This window comes from Hemicordylus capensis, chromosome 1, assembly GCF_027244095.1.
Source record: "Hemicordylus capensis ecotype Gifberg chromosome 1, rHemCap1.1.pri, whole genome shotgun sequence".
In the NCBI taxonomy this organism is placed as follows: Eukaryota; Metazoa; Chordata; class Lepidosauria; order Squamata; family Cordylidae; genus Hemicordylus; species Hemicordylus capensis.
The window spans coordinates 325,218,494-325,241,199 of record NC_069657.1 but is presented as its reverse complement, the minus strand read 5'-3'; the positions used below and the strand labels follow the sequence as shown (position 1 = coordinate 325,241,199).

General features: G+C 42.4%; 1 protein-coding gene across 2 annotated transcripts in view; it reads left to right on the top strand.

The window, feature by feature from the left end:
• Positions 1–22,706, top strand: part of ASCC3 (activating signal cointegrator 1 complex subunit 3) — a 362,371-nt gene that overhangs the window by 170,994 nt on the left and 168,671 nt on the right. For both annotated transcript variants that reach the window (XM_053266329.1, XM_053258340.1), the window contains exons 15-16: positions 15,865–16,056; positions 16,394–16,618. In XM_053266329.1, coding sequence (XP_053122304.1) covers positions 15,865–16,056; positions 16,394–16,618 — 417 coding nt within the window. The remainder of the gene's footprint in view (positions 1–15,864; positions 16,057–16,393; positions 16,619–22,706) is intronic.

The window sequence follows — 22,706 nt, the reverse complement described above, 5'->3', positions numbered from 1 at the left end:
GCATTCTTAATGGCAATCTTGACTGCCCGCAGGGTCAGTGAACTGATGGCACTACATGTGGATCAGCCCTACACGAGATTCTACCCAAACAAGTTACTGCTGCGTACAGATAAGTCCTTCCTGCCTACAGTGGTAATGGACTTTCACCTGAACCAAGATATCGTGCTGCCAACCTTCTTCAGGTCTCCATCCTCGCCACATGATAAAGTTCTGCATTCACTGGATGTCAGAAGAGCTCTCTTGTACTATTTGGAAAGTTCCAAGCACATAAGCAAATCTAAAAGACTGTTCATTTCATATAAAGGGCAGTCTCAGGGCCGCTGCATATCCAGGCAATGTTTGTCTCACTGGCTGGTGAAACTGATCCTTATGATGTATAAACAACAGAAGGTGGACCCACCTAAGTCCATCAGGGCACATTCTACAAGAGCATATGCAACACTGGTTGCCCATCTGACTGGCGTTTCCTTCAAGGACATCTGCAAGGCTGCATCCTGGTCCTCAGAGTTGCCCTTTGTTAGGCACTGTGCTATTGATTTGCACTCTGTAGTGGCGGCTGAGTTTGAGAGAGGTGTTCTAAAAAGGGTGTTACAATAACAGCTACTGCTTCCTCCTCCTCCTGAATGAGCTACCTAAACATCAATTTTAATGGCACTCAACGGATCACACCCCAGATAAACAGGTTGCTCACCTGTAACCGATGATCTGGTAGTGATCCACTGACATCCATTAGACCCTCCCAAATCACTCCACTGCAGTAGTTTCAGGACTCCATTATAGAACTCACCTGTACTTTGCTGCAAAGATGCTCGACTGTTTTGGCGGTCGTCCAGGAACTGGAATGCTAGCATTCTTCCTGCCTTAAATAGCAACCACGTGGTCACCTGAGGCGGGGCAGAAACGCCATGAAGAGCTGTGGCTTTCCGCACTGAGAGGCTTCCGTGCAGGCGCAGAACCCGTTTTAAATTGTAGAGATTTGTGGTTTTAGCCACCATCTGGCACTGAACTATCAATAATCTATGAAATCTTCTGAGTTTCCTCTTTATGATCAGCATGAAGCATAGATAAAATACAAGTATTTGTGTTCTATTGCCACAGAGGTGTCCATGTGTAAGAAAGACCTCAGATCTGTTACAGATAAGGACTTGGAACTAGGGATGTGCACAAAACGGATTTTGTGTTTCGTGCTCAAAATGAAACGTAAAATCCTCAAATTTTTTGTTAAAACAGCTGACAGGCCAGCTGTTTTGACAAAACAAACTCAGAACATTTTGAGTGCCATTTTGGAGGGCTGTTTTTTCCAGGGAGAGCTGGTCTACTGATTGGGGTTAGCGGGTAGACCAGGCCTCCACACTGCATTTAGCATGTTGGCCCACCTTGGTGGACTGGTCTAACCAGTAGACCAGTGCTCCAAGTACTAAGTCCAGAGCAGAGGCCTGGTCTACCTGCCAACCCCAATCAGTAGACCAGAGCTCCCCAGAAAAGCAGTCCTCCAAAATGGAATTTGAAACATTTCAACTAGAAACGGGGTCATTTTGTTTCTAGCTTGAAACAGGAGCTTTATTTTAAGGGTGTTTTGTTTTGAACTCGGAACACTCAAAACAGCCTGTTTCAAGCTCAGAACATTCTGTACATCCCTACTTATAACTTCAGAAATTGAGTTAAAGGTTCCTTGATTGGAAAAAATGCTGTGCTTGGATACTGGATGTAAAGAATTTTCTGTCTCAGACCTAGGTCTTCTCCCACCAACATTTCCCACCCTCCAAGCACAGCTTCAAATGTGAACCCTGTTGCATACTGATAAAGCCAAAGCACTTTGCTGCAGTTTCACTCTCATGTCTCACTGAAATTTTATAGATTTTTTTGTTGCCTGAGTTGAGTATCAAAGATGGAGAACCTTAAAGAATCACACCACACAGTTAATATACCTGTAAATACGGGAGCAAGACATTTTAATAAACTAGCCCAGCTGTAGCAAGTTCCTCAAGTTCTTCCTTCCCTTCCTCTATAGATTTCACCATATTTTCCATCCTAAAGCCTTGTGATGGTAATAAGGCAAAATAAAGTAAAAGGAAGTCAGTGAGTGCCTCTCCTCATGCCTTTTTCTTTTCTGAACCAGATTAATGGATATTATATTATAAGTGAGAGGATACATTTGGTAGAGCTCAGATACAATACTAAAACATATTAGAGGACATTTCCTTATTGTCGTGTGTGTGTGTGTGTGTGTGTGTGTGTGTGTGTGTATCTATATCTATATCTATCTATATATATCCTCTCTAATAAAACGCTTGGTGTCCATCCGTGGATGGACACCAAGCGTGCGTTCGTGCCTCACCTGTTCTGGGCATGCGCAGTGCGCGTGCCCAGAACAGAGCAAGGCAGGCACGACAGGCAGGACCCGGCGGCCATCTTGGGCAGCCAGAAACGGCCGCCCGGAAGAAGCCAGGACTGTGGAGGAGGGGGACACTGGCCGAGGCGGCGGCGAAGCCAGAGGATGCGGCGCGGCCAAGGCGCAGCGGAGCCATGGCCGCGGCCTGGCCGCGCCGCCGAAGCTGGACGGGGGGAGGAGGCAGCGGGGGAAGCCGGCCGAGGTGGTGGTGGAGCCGCCGCCGAGGCCTGGTGCCGCCGCCGGGCAGCTGGGAGTCCTTGGGGCCCTTGCCCGGCCGGGGAGACCAGCCGGGAATGTGAGGCGGGGGCGGACCGGACCGGACCGGCAGTGGCGCCCCCAGAGTCCGTCCGGCTGCCGCCGCCCGCTCTCCCGCCCTCCCAGCTGCTCAGATTCTCCTTCCCCGCTCCCTCCCTCCAATGATTAAGGGCCAAAATGGCCCAGGAGAATGTCTCCGCGGCCGTCGCCACGGCTGTCAACCGCCCTCCCAGCTGCCCAAGACCTCCTTACCCGAAGCAGCCCGCGACAGTCGGGCGAATTAAAAGCAGTTTTTGCGAAGAAGAGAGGAGCTCCCGAACAGAGCTCCTCTCTGTGCTAAGTCTCTTCCCGAACTGGTGCTTTGGGCGCAAAGGATGCCTATTGCGTCCTTTGCGTCGATAGCAGCAGTTTGGGCATTGGCTTAGCACAAGGAGGAGCTCTGTTCAGGAGCTCCTCTCTTCTTTGCAAAAATTGCTTTTAGTTCACCCGACTGTCGCGGGCTGCTTCAGGTAAGGAGGTCTCAGGCAGCTGGGAGGGCGGGGGGGGGCAAGGCCAGAGGGAGTGGGGCGGGGGGGAACTCTCCCCCACTAGTGCCCGTTATTACAACGGGCCTGAAAACACTAGTATATATACAGTGGTCCCTCTACTTACGAAATTAATCCGTTCCGAATGCACATTTGTAAGTCGAAAAGTTCGTAAGTCGAAAAGCGGTTTCCCATAGGAATGCATTGGGAACGGATTAATGCATTCCGGAGCCTAGAAAAAAGACCCAGACCCCCAGTAAGGCTTGCAAACTGCACAGGAACATTTCTTTTCAAGAATAAACAGGCAGTAAACAGGCAGGCAAGTCAAGGAAACCGCATGTAAAATTCGTAAGTCGAGGAAACCCCATCTAGAAATTTGTAAGTCGAAAAAACCGCATCTAAAACCGGATCTAAAACTGCAGTTTGTAACTTGAAAAATACTTATGTCGAGTAGTTCGTAAGTCGAGGGACCACTGTATATACACACACACATACACACACACAGTACCTAAGCTAGGAGGTAAGGGTTAGGTCACACTGCCTTAGTTTGAACATCCCCTTCTTCATGTTCTACTGACCAGGTGATTGACACTGTCACAGGTCCCATTCTTCCCAGCCTGATTGATTCTGTGCGAACACATCATAGCTCCTATAATGCCAATGTGTTGCTTGGGTGCAGTGTGGCAGGTCCACCCTGCATAACTTGGCCTAGTTCAGGAACACGACTTTGCTTGCGCTGCATCCATACCCAGCATCTGGTATTTACAAATCTGATAGTCATCTGTATGTAGAAACTTATTTTTGTATTTTGACTTCATTCTTTGTGCTGTTGAGGTTCTAGAGTTTGACCTGGAAATCTATGGCAAGTTGCAGATTTTCAGAGTAAAGATAAGGCAATCTGGTGGTGCACTGAAGTTTCTGCCCCACTTGCCCCATCCCCGGTACATAGACTCACTGATGTTTTTCCAAAAAGATAGAAAGCAATTTTCAAAAGCTCCATCTGCAGGTTAATAAAAATGTGGTGGTGGTGGTGGTGGTGGTGGTGGTGCCGATCTCTAGATACTCTTCTGCAATGTGAGTCTGATTTGAATATATGGGGCTGGGATGAGACAACTCTTAAATATATACTTTTACTTCACTTGCCGTATGCATTTTAGTTCAATTACTAACAAGTTTTGAATACTTAACAACTTCAAATTGGAAACAGTGTTGTTGTAGCTTTGTAAAATGTGGATATATTTATATTTAATGCTGAGTATTGAGAGCCACCTTGTGGATTTTTTGTTATTGCACCTTACTGCCTGGACGTATGGATGTGTGTGTGTGTGGTCCCCCTCCCCCCGCCCCAGTATATAAGCCAGGTTGCTGCTGTTTTGCAATATCTTCTATGTAGACTATTAGCACCTTAATTATATTTAATTTTATTTTGCAAGGTGCTTTTTACTTTCAATACCTTCCAAGTAATGTTTTTCCCTACTCTCAGTTTATACTAAGTGAAGAGGGGAAAGTGCAAAATGGAGAACTAATTCAGTCTGCAAAAATTCCATTCTAATATGTAGAAATCTGCTAAATGATAACAGGTGTTTCAAGTAATATTCATAATGTCTTCCTGTAGATAATCTACTAGCTTCTTACTGTGTTCTGTTCTTATTAATGTTGCTTTATTACAGAAACTTGCAGACACACTATGAGGCTTAATGAATGTATCCTTTGTAACAATTCTGTAATTTGGCAATCTCAGGTGCTATAATTGGCTGAATACTTGTGAGAACAATTCAACAAGAACCAAAGGATGTGTATGATGTTCTAGTACTCTACTGTTTTAGAACAACATAAATCTGAAGACAGTATAGTACATGAGAATTACATGGCTATTTTTAATGTAACACAAGCATGCTGGTGTGTCTAAATACCACAATTAGTGTCTCTGACTATCATGTATGTTGCACTTTTCATGAGTAAAGCTCTTTGCTGTCTTTTCTCCCGCTTCACTTTGTGATTATTACAATATTATAGACGTGCAGACTGAGTCTGACAACTTGCACAAAAAATACACAATTTGAAAGACATATTTTACAAATAAGTGAGGAAAACAGAAATGCTTGCACTGATGTAGCAAAGTAGGGCATCTATGTAGGACAGAGATTGTAGGACTGGGCATCTAATCCTAATAAGACCCGTGAGCTACAAATGACTAAAGGTTAATTGTTTTCATCTTGCTTTGCAAATTACAGAAAGCAAGACGAAGGAACAAAGAAAGCAAAAAATGCAAGTCACTTGATCTGTGCTTCCAAACTCTATCCTTTCTAACTACTAAAACTAGCTTTTAGGGTGTGATAGAGGTTGGCTTGTAAACCTAGCTCTCAAAGATCATCTCCTCTACTCTTATCTAGGAGATATTATTAGCATGTTTCCTCATATTAGGGTCTATTAAGGATCAAAATGTTCTTGGAAAAAATAACTTATCTTGAAACTATTGCTAGTCATTGTAATAAACTCAGCTGTAAGATGGGTGTATCAGAAGCAGATAGTTGGGGGGACATAGCTAATACCTTTAAAGGCTGAATCTAGGATTGGGCCAATCTGGACAGGCTTGGCTATTAGGCCAAAACCAGCAAGTTGGAGTTAAATGAAAGCCAATGTGAAGTCCCGCATTTCGGTAAGGTAAAGTCATATGCATAACTATAGGATGAGGGAGACCTGGTTTGGCAGCAATACATGTGAAAGTGACAATAAGTTGAAGATGAGCCAGCAGTGTGATGAAACTGTTTCTTTTTAAGACTAATTACTGTTCTGAGCTGCATTAACAGAGGCATGGCACACAGATCACTACTCTACTTTGTGCTGATCAGACCTTCCTTGGAATATTGTGCCAATTTCTGGACCCTGCATTTAAGAAAAGTGTTGATACACTTGAGTGGATTCAGAGAAGGGCAGCAAAGATGACAAGAGTAAGGATGTGCACGGAACTGGTCATTTTCTGGAGCACCAAACTGGTTCTGTGGCCTGACGTTCAAGCTGGTTCAAATGTGGGGGGAGGGTCCCTTAAGAGGCAGGGAGGCATATTTAGACTAGACATTAGGAAGGATTTCCTGATTGTAAGAGCTGTTCAGCAGTGGAACAGTTGTGCAGTGGTGATCTCTCCAGTAGAGGTTTTCAAAATGGTAGCTGGACAGTCATCTTTTAGGGATGCTGACGCAGTTTCCTGAACCGAGGAGGAATAGCAATAGCAATAGCAATAGCACTTACATTTATATACCGCTTTATAGCCAGAGCTCTCTAAGCGGTTTACAATGATTTAGCATATTGCCCCCAACATTCTGGGTACTCATTTTACCGACCTCGGAAGGATGGAAGGCTGAGTCAACCTTGAGCCCCTGGTCAGGATCAAACTCCAAGGTCCCTTCTAACTCTAAAATTCTGTATTTTTAGGGTTTTTTATTGTGCATGCTGCTTTTAGTTTTCTATGCATCCTAGTAGATTTCCAGTAGTATTACATATGATTGAACTTAATATATATAAAAGCATTCAGCCTGTTTCATTCCCACTTCATATAAGTACAGCATTTCGTCTCATTGAAGTAAATTGGCAAAAGCAGCTTAAACTCCAATACTTAAAGGCCTTCAGACTACCTTCAGACTACTTCAACACATTGAGTACTGTGCTATCCATCCACTACATTCTGAAATCAAATGCCCTATATTGCTGCCCTTTGTATGAGTGCTGTTTTCCTGTGATCACATCTCCAGCAGAAACCTTGAGGGATGCATTTAAAAAAACACACCAAAATGTTACTGGAGCTAGGTATTTGGAGGAAAAAGGTTGTTAGTAAAATAGTTTCTCTCATGTACTGTTCGAGAATATATTTATCATTATGACAATGATTTGTTCTCAGAATTGTCTAGAATGTTTTGCTCTGTGTGAAAAGTAGCTTCAGTATTTTGTTTTTAAATCCAATACTAGACATAAAAGTTCAAAAATTTTAGTGGCGATTAATTCCTCAAAAACCAATATAATATCTAGAGAGTGTGTGTGTGTGTGTGTGTGTGTGTATATAATTTCCACCGTGAAATTATACAAAGATAAGATTAATAAAATGTGAATTTAGAACTTTATACCAGATAGAGACCAACTGTATGGCATCAAGCATGTGTCTGAGGACTTCTATTCAGGAAATTATTTGTCTTGACTTTGGCTTCTCTTACGTTCTATTTCTCTTTTTCCTCAGAACAAATATTCTTCCAGTCTTTAATACTAATTGTCACAGGACGCCTATGTACTACTCATAGTTGAACTTTTCATGAGAACATATTTTTGTTCGCCTTGTCAGAATTTTGATAACTTTAGGCAGCTGTGTATTCATGGTCAGCTACGCAGATATGCCAGCACAAACTATGCAGAGATCTAGAGCCTACTGATTTATATACTGACATTCTTACCTTCACCTATCTAATAACCTTGCACAACAGCACTGTTGTTAGAATGTAAGATGAATTAACATCCCCTGTGTGGCAATGCAGGTCAGTTTGCTTTAGAACCTTAAAAAATCAACCTCTTAGAAGAGGAACTCCATCATGAGCCACTTTGGGTTATTTATCTTTGGCCTCCAAAACTTAAGCACTCCTTCTATCCTAGCCCAATTAGTAAAGCAAACTAATAGTTTTGGGGTATTAGTACTTGTATTGTACTGTATTATAGCATTCCTTGTTTGGAAATGTATTATGTCCTCTTAAGGGGGAAACCATCTATATTGAAGAAAAAAACCTGTATGTTGTATTGAAAACAGTTTGTAATCTAAAAATGCTTCAAGTATTTATCAACTGTTAGTGTAGAAGTGGTTTAACAAATGCATTACCTCATGATCTGATGCAACAACTCTTACTGTTTACTGTTTGCTACTTTGTAATTTAAAAACACGGTTTGTCTAATCTGCACTTTCCCCCATCTGTTTTATTTGGGAGTCAGTGAAATTATAGAAATTATCAGGAGCACTTGAAAGTAATGTTGTTTTACAGGAGAGCCCTGTATCCATGGGGATCCTGTTCCACGGGGGGCGTGGATAGTGAAACTGCAGATAATAGGACATTAGGAACCTAATCCCCCAATTCCCATAGCCCCGAGGAAGCGTACGGAAATGGTGCAAAAGGGCTGGCAATAACGGTGCCAGCTGGTGAAAATGGGACAAAATGGGCTGGTGAAAATGGGACAAAATGGGCTGGTGAAAATGGGACAAAAATGGACTGAAGGTGGGGGAAATTGAGTGGAGTATCCTACTCTGCTTTGTGTGTGCCCAGCTGTCCAGCAATGCCCCAAATGTTTTTTTTAAAAATAGGTGGGGGGTTTTGTGAAAAAATGGGTTTTCTCCTTTTTTTATTTTAACAAAAAGGAGACACAAAATGGCTCCTGTCCACAAAATGGTGGGCAGAAATGACCTTGGAGGTCATTTCCGCCTACCCCCTACACGCAGATATGCAAGTCTTAACTCCCTTAATAACAGTTGCTCTAGTTGGTGATGCCCTCTGATCAGTACTTTCAATGTATTCTTCAGCAAATATAATTCTGCCATTTTTAATCCAGTGGCCTAACAAGTCTTAGCTTTCCTGAGAAACCTCTAAGTGTCTGGCCTTTATTTTACCTAATAGTAATGTCAAGTCTGCTACTGCCACCTTTCCTTTCTGGCATTTTACTATGCACCTTTAATTTCTGTAAATGGATATCTTATGGGAAAATGCTTAGAATCTAGAACCTAAGCTAGAAACTGCTTTTACCAATGGGGCACTTTAGGGAGATTGTTGAAAATAGGGGTGTAGGAGACCCTCCCTTGCAAAGTGGGTTACTGAAAAGGACTTTCTTGCTATAACTGTTGCTAAAATTGTGCTTTCTTTTCATTCCTTGCCTTTCTTCTTATCTTCACTTCAGGGTCAGGAAATTTTGAATGGGCTAATTATATGGAAATATATTTTGATTAAGTAACTTATTAATTTAGATATGTTTGATTGATTGATTGATTTGTATACCACCCTTCCAAAATGGCTCAGGGCAGTTTACAATTAAAACAAACCACTAAAACAGTAAAGAGCTAAAACAAATTAAAAAACAACATAACAATTAACAATTTAAAAACATTTTAAAACAGCAATTAAACAATTGCAGTGATCAAAAACCCCAAAATTGGGTTTTGAATTTTAAAATAAACCAGATATTAAAAACCCCCAAATTTAGGAAGCTGAGAAAGCTTGGGTGAAAAGTTGATTTTTCAGGTGTGTTTTGAAAATTGCCAGATATGGGGAGGATCATATCTCAGCAGGGAGCGCATTCCACAATCTCAAGGCAGCGACACAGAAGGCCCGTCTCTGTGTAGCCACCAAACGAGTTGGTGGTAACTGGAGACGGACCTCCTTAGATGACCTCAATGGGCGGTGAGGCTCATAATGAAGAAAACGCTCTCTTAGATACCCAGGGCTTAAGCCATTTAGGGCTTTATAAGTTATAACTAGCACTTTGTATTTTGTCCAGAAAACTTTTGGCAGCCAGTGTAACTCCATCAGTAAAGGAGTAACATGGTCTCTCTGAGATGACCCAGAGACCAACCTGGCTGCCGCATTCTGAACCAACTGAAGTTTACGGACTATGTACAAAGGCAGCCCCACGTAGAGCGCATTACAAAAGTCAAGTCTAGAGGTTACCAACAGATGTACCACTGTTTTGAGGTCATTGATGTTGAGAAACGGGCGCAGCTGGCATATCAGCTGGAGCTGATAAAAAGCACCCCTGGCCACCGCCTCAACCTGAGAAACCAGGGAGAGGTGTGAATCCAGAAGTACTCCCAGACTGTGAACCTGTTCCTTTTGGGGAAGTGTGACCCCGTCTAGAACAGGCAGATCAAAATCATCTCTAGAGTTCTGACCCCGCATAATAAGTACCTCCGTCATATCTGGATTCAGCTTCAGTTTATTCTCCCTTATCCAGCCCATTACTGCTTCCAGGCAGGCATTTAGGCAGGATATGCCAGCTCCTGAAGAAGTTGACATGGAGAAGTAGATCTGGGTGTCATCAGCGTGGGTCTAGATAATGGGTCTAGATAATCAGTTTCCTCCAAGACCACCTGGAGCTGAGAGGCCACCACCTTCTCAATTACCTTGCCCAGCCATGGGAGGTTGGAAACAGGCCTATAATTGCTCAACTCTGAGGGATCTAATGCAGGCTTCTTTAGAAGAGGTCTAATGATTGCCTCCTTAAGACAAGGAGGCGTCCTGCCCTCCCTCAGAGAAGCATTTATGATTTCCACCAGGCTGTTTACAACAACCTCCCTGCTAGATCGAACAAGCCATGTTGGACAAGGGTCAAGAGAACAAGTGGTAGGCCTCACCGATCCAAGCAGCTTGTCCACATCCTCAGGAGTCACAAACTGAAACCGATCCATTCGAATCACATAAGAGGAGTCGTTGGGCACCTCCAGCTCAGACATCAAATTAATTGTGGAGTCTCCATCTATGTTGGCCTGAATCCGAGAGATTTTATCTGCGAAAAACTCTTTAAACACATCACAGCAGGTAACTGATGACTCCAAATTCTGGTTCAAGGGAGGGGGGTCAGATACTAATCTCCTCATAACCCTGAACAACTCCGCTGGACATGAACTCGCAGAGGCAATACGGGCAGAAAAGAACCGCCTCTTTGCTGCACGTATCGCCTGAGCATAGATCTTTAGATGTGCTCTATGTCACAATCTGTCAGATTAGAGTTGAGTCTTTCTCCACTTGAGCTCCAGTCGCCTACCTTGCCGCTTCAGCCCCCGTAGATCTTCTGTATACCAAGGAGCCAAATTTGAAGTGGGTCGGAGGGGATGCTTGGGAGCAATCGTGTCTACTGCCCTGGTGAACAGCCATGATGCTGCCATTTATGCTTTTAACTATTGCTGAGAGCTGTTTTGAAGGTCCATTTGTTATATAAGTGGCATATACACATAAATATAAATAATCTGTAGATGAATGAAACCTTTTATTTATTTATTATTTAACATATTTTTATACTGCCCAAAACTTATGTCTCCGAGCAGTTTACAACAAAACAAAATAAATGACAACAGAAAGAATTAAAACATAAGTTAAAATAAATGGCAGCAAAAAAGTTAAAATATTACAACAATTTAAAATGTTAAAACAATGGTTTTTTAAAAATGTTAAAACTATTATAACAGTATTTAATTAAAAGCCTGGGTGAACAGATGCGTCGTTAAAGATTTTTTTAATATTGATAAAGATGGGAAGGCTCTTATTGCAGCAGGGAGCACATTCCAAAGCTTCAGGGCAGCAGTGTAGAAGGCCCGTCCCTGAGTAGCCACCAGACGAGCCGGTGGCAAATGCAGATGGACCTCTCCAGATTATCTCAATGGGTGATGGGATTCATGACAAATATGTTCTCTTACATACCCAGGGCCCAAGCCATTTAGGGCTTTATAAGTTATAACCAGCACCTTGTATTTTGCCTGGAAACTTATCGGCAGCCAGTGTAGCTCTTTCATTACAGGAGTAATATGGAAGGTAGCCCCACATAGAGCGCATTGCAGTAATCCAGTCTGGAGGTTACCAGAGTATGTAGCACTGTTCTGAGCTCATTTATCTCAAGAAATTGACCCAGGTGGTGTATCAGCCAAAGCTGATAGAAGGCACCCCTGGCCACTGCCTCAACCTGGGACACCAGGGAGAAGCTTGGATCTAGCAACACTCCCAGACTGTGTACTTGTTCTTTCTGTGGAAGTGTGACCCCATCCAGAACAGGCAGATCAAACTCAACTCCCAAATTTGAACCCCGTACAGTTAGTACCTCTGTCTTATCTGGATTCAGTCTCAGTTTGTTATCCCTCATCCAGCCCATCACCGTCTCCAGGCAGGAATTTAGGGGTTTATGCCTTCTCCCGATGATGTTGAAATAGATGGAGAAATAGATTTGGGTGTCGTTAGCATACTGATAACATCCCACACCAAATCTCCTGATGATCTCTCCAAGCGGTTTCATGTAAATGTTAAACAGCATCGGAGACAATACGGAGCCCTGAGGAACACCATACAAAAGTTCAGATTTTGAAGAACAACATTTTTGAAGTCTCCAAGGGACACCATCTGGAACCTGCCCAAAAAGTAAGAATGGAACCACTGCAAAGCAGTACCCCCCACTCCCAACCCTCTCAGATGCTCCAGAAGGATACTATGGTTGATAGTATCAAAAGCCACCAATAGGTCCGAAAGGACCAACAGAGTCACACTTCCTCTCTCAATTCCCAATTGGAGATCATCCATCAGGCTGACCAAGGCAGTCTCTACCCCATAGCCTGCCTGAACACCAGTCTGAATTGGGTCTAGATAATCAGTTTCCTCCAAGACTGTCTGGAGCTGGGAGGCCACCATCCTCTCAATTACCTTGCCCAACCATGGAAGGTTGGAGACAGGCCTGTAGTTACTCGACTCTGAGGGATCCAAGGCAAGCTTCTTCAGAAGTGGTCTAATAATTGCCTCTTTAAGACAAGGAGGCATCCTGCCCTCCCTCAGAAAAGCATTTATGATCTCTACCAGGCCTTCTACAACAACCTCCCTGCTAGATCGAACAAGCCATGTCGAGCAAGGGTCAAGAGAACAGGTGGTAGACCGCATCTTTCCAAGCAGCTTGTCCACATCCTCAGGAGTCACAAACTGGAACTGATCCAACTGAACCACACAAGAGGAGTCGCTGGACACCTCCACATCAGTCACTGAAGTAACTGTGGAGACTGAGTCTGTCAGCCCAAATACAAGAGGTTTCCCCCACAAATAATTCATTAAACAGATCATAGCGGGTAATTGATGGTTCCAGATTCTGATTCAAGGGAGTAGGGGCACATACTAGCCCTCTCACAACTCTGATCAAATTCACTGGACGTGAATTTGCAGATACAATACAGGCAGAAAAGAATGGTTTCTTTGCCGTATGCATTGCTTGAGCATAGATCTTGAAATGTGCTCTATGTTGCAATCTGTTGAATTCGAGTGAATTCTTTCTCCACTTGCGCCTCTGTCATCTACCTCGCTGCTTCAGCCCCTGTAGTTCTTCCATATACCAAGGGGCCAATTTTGAAGTGGGTCGGAGAGGACACTTAGGAGCAATCCTGTCTACTGCCCCGATGAGATTGCTGTTCCAGTTCTCCACCAAAGCATCAACAAGGATCACTGGCAAAGCCAACACTAAATCCTTCCAAGGCTTCTTGGAATCCTATTGGATCCAATAACCTTCTTGGGCGGACCATCCTAATAGGCCCCTCAGCCCTGCGAAAGTGGGAAGTGATTGTAAGTCCAACCTTAACTAGATGGTGGTTCGTCCTTTACAATGCGGAAGTCACTGGAGTCCCCACCCACAGAACAATACTAGAAAGAGCATAGCCCAGAAACAACAAGTTTATGTGATATGTCATTGCCTAGAAGGACTCTATTTCTTGTGCTTGTCAGGAGCAGAAGTGCTAGCAGTGGAGGGTCTCAAAATAGTATTGTATATGTGCATGCATGAGAGAGAAAACAGTCCAGCAAGGTAATGAGCCTCCACATGTCACTCTGTTGGTCTCTAGTTCTTGTCCTCCATACCATTCTTTTTTCTATCTTCTGTTGCCAGAAATATGTGTTCCCTTTGGAGGTACTTGTTTTGGCAACATCTGACATTTCTCAGAAGTTAAGCTATAGCATTCAGTCTACTAGTTGTTGATGCTTTTTATTGGATTTTCATTATAGAAATTTATAGCCTCCTTTATTTGCACTAAGTTGAACAAATATAATCAGAAATGCTCATAGTATAATATGATTTAGACCTAAAGATTATACACAATAATATTGACATCCCAGTAGTATTACTGCACTACAAGCAACAATAAATCAAGGCAGAAGGAAGTCCAATATGTGTTGCTCTCATTTTTCAAACTTTTGCAGGCTTACATCTTAGAAACAACTCTGAAATAGCATTAAACATAATTTGAGAATAAACTGAATTATGGTTTGGCTATTCCAGGATCTTTGAACTCTAGAAACTCAACATGTTTGTCCTGGAAAATAGGCTTCCTCTACTGCCCTCAGGAAAGTAGGGAACTCCATATAATAGGTCAGTTCTTAATAAGTTTAATCTTCAGACATGCTTCTAGAAATGAATATATTGTTTGGTACCTGGCATTACTTCAGTGTTTAGACAGAATACTGCCTTACTGAAGGCAAATATATTTCTGTCTTGGAATGTTACCTGTAGGGGTGCTTATTCCAAAACATGCTTCTCTGAAATAAGTAATATCTTGTACTGAAAACACTGATGAAGTTCAGCATAAGATATTACTATTTCATATGATGTATTTTGATTGTGAGGTTAGGAACATAGGAAACTGCCATATACTGAGTCAGACCATTGGTCTATCTAGCTCAGTATTGTCTTCAGAGACTGGCAGCGGCTTCCCCAAGGTTGCAGGTTATGGTCTCTTACATGCATTGAGAACAGTCCACCAAGTGTAGCGTTCATATGGCTTTTTTTTTTTTTTACAAGCAATGCAGATTCACAGTGTCAGGTTTATAATTGTGATCTCATTGGCTGATGTCTTGACTAACCCTGTGCCAACCCACCAGAGGTTTCCATTGTGTCGGGGAGGAGGGGCTATTTTTATGGTCTTCACTTCCTCATGCAGCCCCTTGTGCTCCCTGAAGCTGTTTCCCTGAGGTTTGAGGGACCACCTCCTACCTCGCACAACAGAAATGCTGGCACATCGGCATAGCATTAGTCTGGATGTCAGCCATTTTCTTTACCAAAGATTATCTTTGTTGATACTCAGCTTTTCCCCTCCCATCCCTTTCAACCTAACAAAATTCATACTATCTAACATGTACATTAAAATCTGCTAGCTAACACCAACTGAAGATTTGCAGTGGGGTGTCATCCCTTTCTGTTTATAGTCATGAATAGGAAGTAACAACTGAAGTTCTATATTGAGTAAAATTCTACACAAATAAGGCCTGCCATAGGAAATACTGATTATCTGTTGACCAAGGGCATTTTGTTGGAAATCTCCAGCAGCAATTGATCTCTGATACTATTTTGAGTTACAATGTCTGTTTTAAATAATGTCTTTGATAATGGTAAGGTAATGTGTGCCGTCGAGTCGGTGTTGATTCCTGGTGACCACAGAGCCCTGTGGTTTTCTTGGTAGAATACAGGAGGGGTTGACCATTGCCATCTCCAGCGCAGTATGAGATGATACCTTTCAGCATCTTCCTATATCACTGCTGCCTAATATAGCAATAGCAATAGCACTTACATTTATATACCGCTCTATAGCCGGAGCTCTCTAAGCGGTTTACAATGATTTAGTATATTGCCCCCAACATTCTGGGTACTCATTTTACCAACCTCGGAAGGATGGAAGGCTGAGTCAACCTTGAGCCCCTGGTCAGGATCGAACTTGTAACCTTCTGGTTACAGGGCGGCAGTTTTACCACTGCGCCACCAGGGGCTCTTCCCTTAGGGAAGATATAGGTCTTTCCCTTAGTCTGGGAAATGGGTGCGTAAATAACTCTTTTCATTTGCATCTTATTTATATGTGTCCTGAAATATGCAATTTTATATGTGCAAAGATTATTGTATTTTAATGTGAATATTCTGTTAATTTTACTTTTTGATTCCCTTGTTCATCAAAAGGTGCAAAAGTCCAGAAACAAGCAGTTACGTGAAATGTTTCCAGATGGATTCAGTATTCATCATGCAGGAATGCTCCGGCAAGACAGAAATTTGGTGGAGAATTTGTTTTCTCGTGGATATATCAAGGTCTTGGTTTGTACAGCTACCTTAGCCTGGGGTGTCAATCTTCCAGCTCATGCTGTCATCATTAAGGTAAGAGCATGTTCTCTCTTTGTCTGGGCCGTTAAAAATCTATAAAATGTCATATAACAAGATATTTATCATAGTTTGTAAAAAGGAAGTGGGGGTGCAAAGCAGAGGGTTTGCTGCTAATTATCTAGAAATTGAGGGGTTTTTTGCTTGTTAAACTGACTCTCACCTTTGGGAATCCAGTTGGATAGTAAAGATTTAAATATATCAAAGATTATGAAGGGATTACCTAAAGTACACTTTTGAAATCCTGCTGTATTTGCCTAATTTTCGTCTTCAGCTCATCTGGATTACAGTCATGTGTGTTTATGTTAATTTTTATTAACTTTTCGTCAACCAGGGAACACAGATCTATGCTGCAAAAAGAGGCTCCTTTGTTGACCTTGGCATTTTAGATGTCATGCAGATATTTGGACGAGCTGGACGGCCTCAGTTTGACAAATTTGGAGAAGGTGTCATTATTACAACACATGACAAGCTCAGCCATTATCTGACACTGCTTACTCAGCAGAACCCAATTGAGAGCCAGTTCCTTGAAAGCCTTGCAGACAACTTGAATGCAGAGGTACTGTTTAAGTGATTCAGCACCACTAATATATACAAGCCTTTAGGTCCTAATATGAATAAAAGTGGGTGGGGGCAGGAATTCAGTACTGTATGTATTCAGATATATAAATTATAGCAGTTTCACCAAATAGATTCTGAGGATTATGCTTTGGTAACTGGTAAGTATGCATACTTCAAATTTAAGAACCTTAGATTATTATTGTTAAAAGTGACTAGCTATTTTTATGAGTAAAATTAAAACAAAGTTGCATGTAACTGCTTTCAGATAGTTTTTAAAAAGCTGCTCAACACCTCAGAAGATTGAGAGGATTTTCGTATGCATCATATTTTGTATAAGAAATTGGCTCTATAGATCAATTAGAACATAATTATATATTACCTGAAAGTACTATCCTTTCCCTCATTAATCTGCTTGTAAAACCTTTCAAGTAGATCCCAACCTCTAGCTCCACACACACACAAATGAAATGCATTGTAGAAAGTTTGGTGAGTGCTAAGGAAGAGAGTGATGGGGTAGCTCATTTTGTAGAATTCCTCAAGCAATCTGCAATAGCCTGTCCCACCTGTCCACACATCATAAAGAAACTGAGGACGGAAGGACAGTACCAGGTGATAAGCACTGCTTAGGCTGCTGCTGGGTTCCTCCATGTTTTGGTCAGGAGTGAACATGACAGTTTATGAATCTCATTTCAAGCTGGATTTAATATGAATTAAAATTGCAGCCTTGGTCAACATGTTGTGTTGATGTACAAGAATGTGTATGCATGTCTAATAGCTGTGTTTACTTCAATTACAGTGCAATAAATTGGACTAGTAGCTCAAGAGGTGCACAAGAATCCCATTGAAAACAAAAATACTTAACTAAGAATTAGTATCACTGGTTCAGATCCAAGATTACTGAGGTGGGTGTGTAGCATCAGCTATGTGCCCACTTCAGAATTTGTTGAGTGTTGTCTAGTGCACAAGCTAATTCCAGGGTTCCTACCTTCCCCTCGGATCACCACAGACCACACTGGTAGAAATAGGTCCCTGAGGGTCACATTGCCCATCAAGGACATAAATCTGTGTGCCACAGAGCATTTCCAGGGGAAGAGTAATGGACGACTTTCAACCCCCTCATCACTCTTTCCCCCAGAAGCACTCTGCATCACACCATTCTGTATTCACTTCAGTAGTCTGGATCTGAGCCACTGACTTCAACATAAATCACCGTAACCTGTACTGTAACCAGCTTTGATAAAGCTGATCAAAGTGAGCCTTTTGCTTTGCAGAAACTGTCCTAATACAGATTTATAGTATTACACATGATTTTCATCATAAATTTGTACACTTGTAGCAATTTGTGAATTGTCCATCTGTTTTGTAACTCTACGTCTGCCTGATTTCTTTGGATAAAGGGTGATATAGAAATATGTTCAATAAATTCTTCAAAAAGTTCCTCCAAAGGAAGTTACAAGACGATTACTTAGCATAGGCTATAGCAGACTAGCTACTAATGCAAATAATACACTTTATTTTTATATCAACATGCATGAATAACATTTTAAGAGCAGTGTTGTGTTGTTAAAATACTGTACATGCCATAGAGCTCACGTTCTTAGCCTCTGTCTTGAATTTCTCTTATTGTGCTGGTTTTTTCTTTTGTAGTGAAATTGCTTGTTTAGATTGCCTTTAGTCATGATTGCAGGCCATCAAAAATAGTGAATCTGTGGGTAATGAAACTATTCTTTCCTTACTTTGAACAAAAGCCATTAGAGCCAAAGAAGTGCATCAGAATGCTTAGTGAGAGGAGCACTTGTACTTTCACATTTACTTCATTTTGCCATTGTAAAAGTGAACTAATAATACATTACTTATGATGTATCATAATTTCAATTAACAAAATAAAATAATAGCTTTAGCATCTCATAGTATTTGTCAGGTGATGTAGCCAAATGAAATATTTGTAGCCAAATAGCTAAAGAAGAATCTCATAGAAAAATTTACATAATCAGAGGAGCACAACGTAGATGCAATAAAAAATAAGACAGGCGCTGATGCTTGAAAATCATAGATCTTCCCGGACACGATACAGCAGATTAAAAAGTTGGCAAAACACTTTCAGAAGAAGTATTAATCTGGTATAAATTCCACAGTATCAGACTAAAGTAAATGTAGGTGTATTTTGATGATGTTTGCCTCACTACCAATTCATCACAGTGACTGCTAGATGAGAATAGTAGATCATACCCACTTTTCTGCTACTAGCCCCATTACTAGTCTGAAAGTTGTAGGCCACCTGCATCATCAGAGGCAAGATGCCTCTAAATACCAATTGCAGGGGAGCAACAGCAAGGGAGAGGGCATGCCCTCAGCTCTTGCTTGTGGACCTCCCAGAGGCATCTGGTGGACCATAGGAATATGCACGGAACTGGTTCAGAGGCTCTGAACTGGTTCGCAAGACAGGCGGTTTGGCCAGTTTGAAGGTGGGGTATAACTTAAAGGACTGGGGAGGAGGTTACTCTCTGCCTCCCCCCATGGACAGGTTTCTCCCACTGGAGCTATTCTTAAAATCGGTCCTCTTGGGGCAGCAATGTACCTCCTTGCTGCCCCGGTATGTCACGGGCCGGAAGTGTCCACTGCACATGCACATGCCGCTGGCGGGGGGAAGAACACCCTCCCCAGTCCTTAAAGTTACCCCCCGCCAAACACACACAAACGTTCAGATTGGCAGTCGCCGGTTCCGATACTGGACTAGGTAGGCCTTGGGCCTGATCCGGTAGGGCTGTTCTTATCCAGCAGGGCTATCTGTATGTTCTTATGAATGAATCTTGTATTGATCATTTCTGCCAGTTATGAGCAAAAGGCCCCTAGTGGCAGGAATAGGGCTTTGTCAGGAAACAGGAATCTGGATCTAGGAGAGTAACTTCCTAACAGAACTGTTGCACCAGCACTGAACAGACACTGGGTTTTATAAAGAACTTGATAAATCCACTTCTTCTTGGATCCTCTCAAGGCTCTGATCTGGTTAATAGGTAAGGCTTGCCTCCTGCTTCCAAAAAGCCATATGGATGGGAGGTCTTTCTGCCAAATGGGCTGAACCAGATTTTTGGCATGGGCCCATCTCACCATGGCTCCTAAAGTTCCAGAGATGAGGAGAGAGGGTACAAAATAAAGACAGGGGTCCCAATGAAGAGTGCTGGCTTTTCTACTAATGGAGTCCCCTCAGGTGGTTTATCATCTGATGGGGAGCCTTTTGCTTTACTGTGGGTACTGGACTCTGGGCCAGTCACTTCTCTCTCAGCCTAACCTACTTCACAGGGTTGTTGTGAGGAAAAAACTTAAGTATGTAGTAGACCACTCTGGGCTCCTTGGAGGAAGAGCGGGATATAAAATGTAAAATAATAATAAATAATAATATATTGAATCGCTAGAATTTGCATCTGTATTGGGGGCCACCACAGGATCCTGCTCCTTCCCATGGAAGAGCTTTCAGAAATTGAAGACTGAGCACTTGCTGATCTTCACAATACTGATTATGAGAATACAGTCACTCTTGTATTGCTTGGTCTTTGAGACTTTTCAGTTTGTAACTGTGCATTCCATTTTCTCTCTTTATTCTTGTGATATATGCACCTACTCATTTAGGGTAGGTATATATGATGAAGTGGGCTCTAGACTATGAAGGTTTATAGCACTATAGTTGTATGTCTTGCCGTATCTTGAAGATTGTTGTTCTACAAGAGATTAACCTCTCTAGAATACATAATGAGTCAGAAAACAGTAGCTGATGTGTATGTGTTTGACTTTATTTAATGTCCCATATATATGTTGAGGATAATGTGAGCGGAACAGCTAATGTGCATAACTAGGCTTTGTGAACTTTTACCAAGCCTCATGGAGAATGTGCACATAATCCCTGCATGAAAATAGGGTTCTGCACATTGTCAGGATGTCTTCAGTATTCACTTCGGGACCAATTTGTCCTGGGCAGCTCAGGCGTTCATAGTGGCCATGACAACTATGGGCCTCTCCCAAGCAGTCACCGACACACATTACTTTGATCAGAGTAGAGTTCCATGGGTGGAGACTCCTGTGATGTTCCTGACTCCCCATTGTCATGGACAGACCACCATCTGGGTAAGGTTGGACTCACAACCACACCCCACCTCCGCAGGGCTGAGGGTCCTATTAGAATGGTCAACCCAAGAAGGTTGAATTCCATAGGATACCAAGAAGCCTTGGAAGGATTTAGTGTTAGCTTTGCCAGCGATCCTATTGATGCCCTGGTGGAGAATTGGAACAGCAAACTCATGAGGGCAGTAGACATAATCGCTCCTAAGCATGCTCTCCAACTCACTTGAAAACTGGTCCCTTGGGATATGGAAGAACTACAGGGGCTGAAGGGGCAAGGTAAATGACTGGAGTGCAAATGGAGAAAGACTTGACTTGAATCCGACAGATTACAACATAGAGTGCATTTGAAGATCTATGCCCGGTCAATATGTGTGCCAAATGCCCATGTTGCATCTTTTCTGTCCATATTGTATCTGCAAGCTCACATCCAGCAGGGTTGTGAGGGGGCTAGTATGTGCCCTTCCTCCCTTGAATCAGAATTTGGAACCATCAATTACCTGCTGTGACATTTTTAATGAGTTCTTTGTGAATAAAAGTCTCTCGTATTTGGGCCAACTTAAACTCAGACCCCACAATTACTGCAGTGTCTGATGTGGAGATGTCCAGCAATTCCTTTTATGTGTTTAGGCTGCATCCGTTGCAGTTTGTGACTCCTAAGGATGTGGACAAGCAGCTTGGACTAGTGCAGCCTACCACCTGTTCTCTTGACCCTTGTCTGACATTTCATACTATCAGGCAGGGGGATTGATGTAGAAGGCCTTGTAGATATTATTCATGCTTCTCTGAGAGAGGGAGGGATGCCTCCTTGCTTTAAGGAGGCAATTATTATACCACTTCTGAAGACACTTGCATTGGATCCATCAGAGTCAAGCAACTATAGGCCTGTCTGCAGCCTTCCATGGCTGGGCAAGGTAATTGAGAGGGTGGTGGCATCCCGGCTCCAGGCAGTCTTGGAGGAAACTTAGACCCATTTCTTTGGGCATGCTTTAATTAGGAATTGACAGGTGGAGTGTGACTCTGTTGGTCCTTTTGGATTTCTTGGCAACTTTCAATACTATTGACCATAGTATCATTCTGGAGCATCTGAGAGGGTTGAGAGTGGGAGGTACTGTTCTGCAGTGGTTACATTCTTACCTCTCAGGCAGATTCCAGATGGTATCGCTTGGAGACTGTTCTTCAAAATGTGTATGGATCCCTCGGGGCTCCATACTGTCTACATTGCTTTTTAATATCTACATGAAAGTGCTGGGAGAGTTCATCAGGAGATTTGGTGCAGGGTGTTATTAGTATCAGTGTTCCCTCTAAGGCGTGCGCATGTACGTGCGCTCACAAGTTTTTTTATGTCCGCTCAGTTAATTTTAGATCCCACTCAGATTGAATCAGGAATGCCCCACTCTGAATGCATGTGTGTGCACACTATCTTGATACTGCCACCCAGAACAAAATTCATTCCATACACAGATGAAAAAAATTAGAGAGAACACTGATTAGTATGCTTATGACACCCAAATCTATTTCTCCATGTCAGCATCATCAGGAGAAGATATAAACTCCCTAAATGCCTGCCTGAAGCAGTGGTTTTATTTTTTATTTATTGTTAAATTTATACCCCTTCATTAAGAAAATCCCAAGGTAGCTCACAATAAAATTTAAAAACAAGATTATAAAAATGTCACATTAAAATATTGAGCTTAAAAATAGAAAAACAAATCAGATTGTTTAAAAAATTAATTAAAACACAAGCATAAAAACAGTACAAAATACAAGAAGCAGCAGTGGAGACAATCATATAAAAGCCTGGGTAAAAAGCCACGATTTGACATGCTTTCTAAAAACTGTGATGGAGACTGAGGACCGGATACCCACTGGGAGAGCATTCCAGAGTCTGAGGGCAGCGACAGAGAAGGCCCTGTCCCGAGTACATGACAACCCAGCCTCCCTCATTGTCGGCACCCGGAGCAGAGTCCCCT